At 41.6% G+C, this 3,140-nt stretch overlaps 1 protein-coding gene across 1 annotated transcript in view; it reads right to left on the reverse strand.

Annotated features, from left to right (window-relative positions):
• Positions 1–3,140, reverse strand: part of DIP2C (disco interacting protein 2 homolog C) — a 227,463-nt gene that overhangs the window by 175,346 nt on the left and 48,977 nt on the right. The window contains exon 5 of the mRNA XM_019508168.1: positions 2,122–2,331. Within this exon, the coding sequence (XP_019363713.1) occupies positions 2,122–2,331 (210 nt within the window). The remainder of the gene's footprint in view (positions 1–2,121; positions 2,332–3,140) is intronic.

The following is a 3,140-nucleotide window of genomic DNA, read 5'->3' on the forward strand; positions in this document are numbered from 1 at the left end:
CATGTGTGGGCAAGCATGTATGTGTGCACACGTGTAAGTAATGCACCCATTTGCTGTTTGGATAAATTTAATTCTGTATGCTATAGTTTCCTCTTTCATTTCAAGATGAAGTCATAGAGGAAAACCAAATGCAGTGATTAATCTGTTCAGAAGTGCATGCCTTTCTAAAACAAGGACCTGGACTATTCATTAAACATGAATTTAAGAACACAATGCCTCTCCCAACTGTGATGCTGTGTTTTCAGAGCCTAGGGGAAAGGATTACTTATTTGATAATACAGGTGTCACATCAAGACATGGTGATAGAAGTCAAAGGTATAAAGACTACTGTTCCAGCACATGAAACTAGAAGCATTTAAGACGCTTTCATTTACTGCTTTATAAAAGCTGGAAAGCTGCTTGCAACCTATAGTTTTTCTTCCTTTTGACAAGAAAGTACATAAAAGCCTCCCAGTAACCTGCATCCAATTTATCACCACACCATTGCCCTGAAAAGTTTGCCACATTTACTCCAGGATTTTCCTATATCTGTACCAAATGCATGCAATAAAATATTCTGATACAGAATTGCAACAATAATCTCCCTGAAGCAGATTTAAGGAATTAAAACTCCCACAAGCTATGTAAAATGAGTAATAGCCATCCAGACTGTTAGAATTGGTAGCAACCCTTGTTTACCATTTGGCTGCTTTCAACAATTGTTTCATTTAAGTGATGGCTTCAACATCAAACATTCAGAAATAAGTAATACTTATTAATCTTAGTGTGTAAGGGAAAGCAAGAGAACTAAAAGAGATTTAGTTAGTTACTTCCCCATGTTCTTGTGTGACAAGCTATTTAGCAGAATTCACAGATTCGTTGAAATCTGACAGGGCTGTGCTGGAAGCGCTTCTGCTATGGCCTCAAACTTGCAACCTCTAGATGGTCAACCGGGCACGCTGGTGCCCACACTACCCCAGCCCCAACAGCCTGCTAGCAATATTGATAATACAGCACTAACAACCTCCTTTCCATGAGTTTTTCCTTCATGTGGTATATATAGTCAGATATCCAAATCTAATCTAATCTAATTTATGCTATGATCAGTTAGAGATTTAAACAAAACTACAAGCTTGAAAACATTCTGATAATAGGCTTAGTGTAAACACAGGAGTACAGAAAACCATGCAGCCTGGGAGTACAATGCAAATGCTGTGGTAGTCTGGGAAGACTGTATACAAGCAAGCAATTCCTGACAATGCTCAAGCTAATTCCTTCTGTTAAAGTATCCTAATGAAGTACTTTTTTAAATTTAGTGCAAGTCATACAAATGAAACTTTGAACAATTTGGGAGCTAAACAGAGCCCTTGTGCCAAGTGGAAGTTTACCTGAGAAGCTTCAGAACAAATAAACAGAAATGTTTCCCCCTAAACTGTGTTAATGAGAGAGAGGAAGAAGGGAGAAAAAGCCCAAGAGACCTTTGTACAGACAACTGCATCCAAATTTCAAATCTGTAACACCAATCAAATGTGGCAATAGACATCTGTTAAATCAAAAACACCAGGCTGAAAACAAGACTGCAGCTGGAGTACCATGTCCAGTTCTGGACACCGCAGGTCAAGAAGGATGTGGATAACCTTGAGAGGGTCCAGAGGAGAGCTACTCATATGGTTAAGGGCCTGTAGGTAAGATGCTATGAGAAGAGACTGAGGGACCTGCATCTCTTCAGTCTCAGCAAAAGGAGGCTAAGAGGCGATATCTTGTGGCTGTCTACAAATTCGGGAGGGGTGGGGGGCACAGCAAGGAATAGGGGATACTGCTTACCAGGGCACCCCTTGGGGTTACTAGGAACAATGACCAAAACTGATGGAGAGCAGATTTAGATTAGACATTAGGAAACATTTCTTTACAGTACGGGTTGTCAAAATCTGAAATGGGCTTCCAAGGGAGGAGGTGCTCTCCCCTACCCTGGGGCGCTTTAAGAGGAGACTGGACAAGCACCTGGCTGGGGTCATCTGACCCCAGCGCTCTTTCCTGCCCAGGGCGGGGGGTTGGATTCAATGATCTACTAAGTCACTTCTGACCCTAAAAATCTATGAAATCATGAAATCTAAGACACGCTCAAAGAAGTGATTTACTAACCTATATGCGTTTGAGCCATAACATCAGCTAGCCTGTGCGCAGCACCACTGCCTCCACTTTGTGTTGAGGAGGAGGAAGTAGTAGATGTGGTCGAGCCATGGATCGCTTGACTGATCCAATGTTCCATGTTTATACTCCCTTGGCTTGAGGTGGGAGTTCCCTGGGAATCGCCCTGTACAGAGCCTTCATCTTCTGAGCCAGAAGAGGTATCTGAGAATTGAAAGCAAGTGTCATTATTTGTAGTGCAAATATATAATGCTTTTACTCCTGAACAGAATGAAGGCATATTCACATAACATTAAATAGATAATTGCAGGTCAACACACTTTGCTGCAGGCAGATAGAATAAGAAAAACTCATACAACTGAAAATAATGCAAGTGAATCAGTTGTTACAGGACACAGGGTTTTCCAGCAGTGAAACTGCTGCTACTGCTCTTTTCCCACAGAAACAAAATTAAGATAACAGACACTTCTTCATGTATATTTTGTTGTTTGGATCAAAGATTTCAAAGCAGTTAAAATGAACGGGAAAATTCAGTTACAGAGGCAAGGTACAAATATTCAAAAAGCTTGAGGCAGTATCGATCTAAGTTGCGTGGCTTTCTCTACGTGGTGTATCTTAGATTGATAGTGAAGAGAACGCACATTCGCACTTTGTGGGGGAGGCAAATCTTACACCAGGTTCTGCCATTTTTAAACCAGTCTGTGTGCACCGAACTTCTGTTCTGTTACAGGAATAGAAGAAGGCCCAATCACTTATGCCAGTAAAAGTATAATGTCTGTACCTGGCCAGAATACATAAATCACTTGCCCAAGGTCACACCAGAAAGGTAGCGGCAAACTCCTACTTCGTGTTCTAGTAATAAGGGCCAAAATATTCATGGTGAACTTTCATTCACAGCCATATCATAGTTTCATAGTCAGTAGGGTCAGAAGGGACCTGAGCAGATCATCAAGTCCAACCCCCTGCCATGGCAGGAAAGAGTACTGGGGTCAAACGACCCCAGCAAGGTGACT

The sequence above is a fragment of the Gavialis gangeticus genome, unplaced genomic scaffold (genome assembly GCF_001723915.1).
Source record: "Gavialis gangeticus isolate Ggan-Ray unplaced genomic scaffold, GavGan_comp1, whole genome shotgun sequence".
Lineage (NCBI taxonomy): Eukaryota > Metazoa > Chordata > Crocodylia > Gavialidae > Gavialis > Gavialis gangeticus.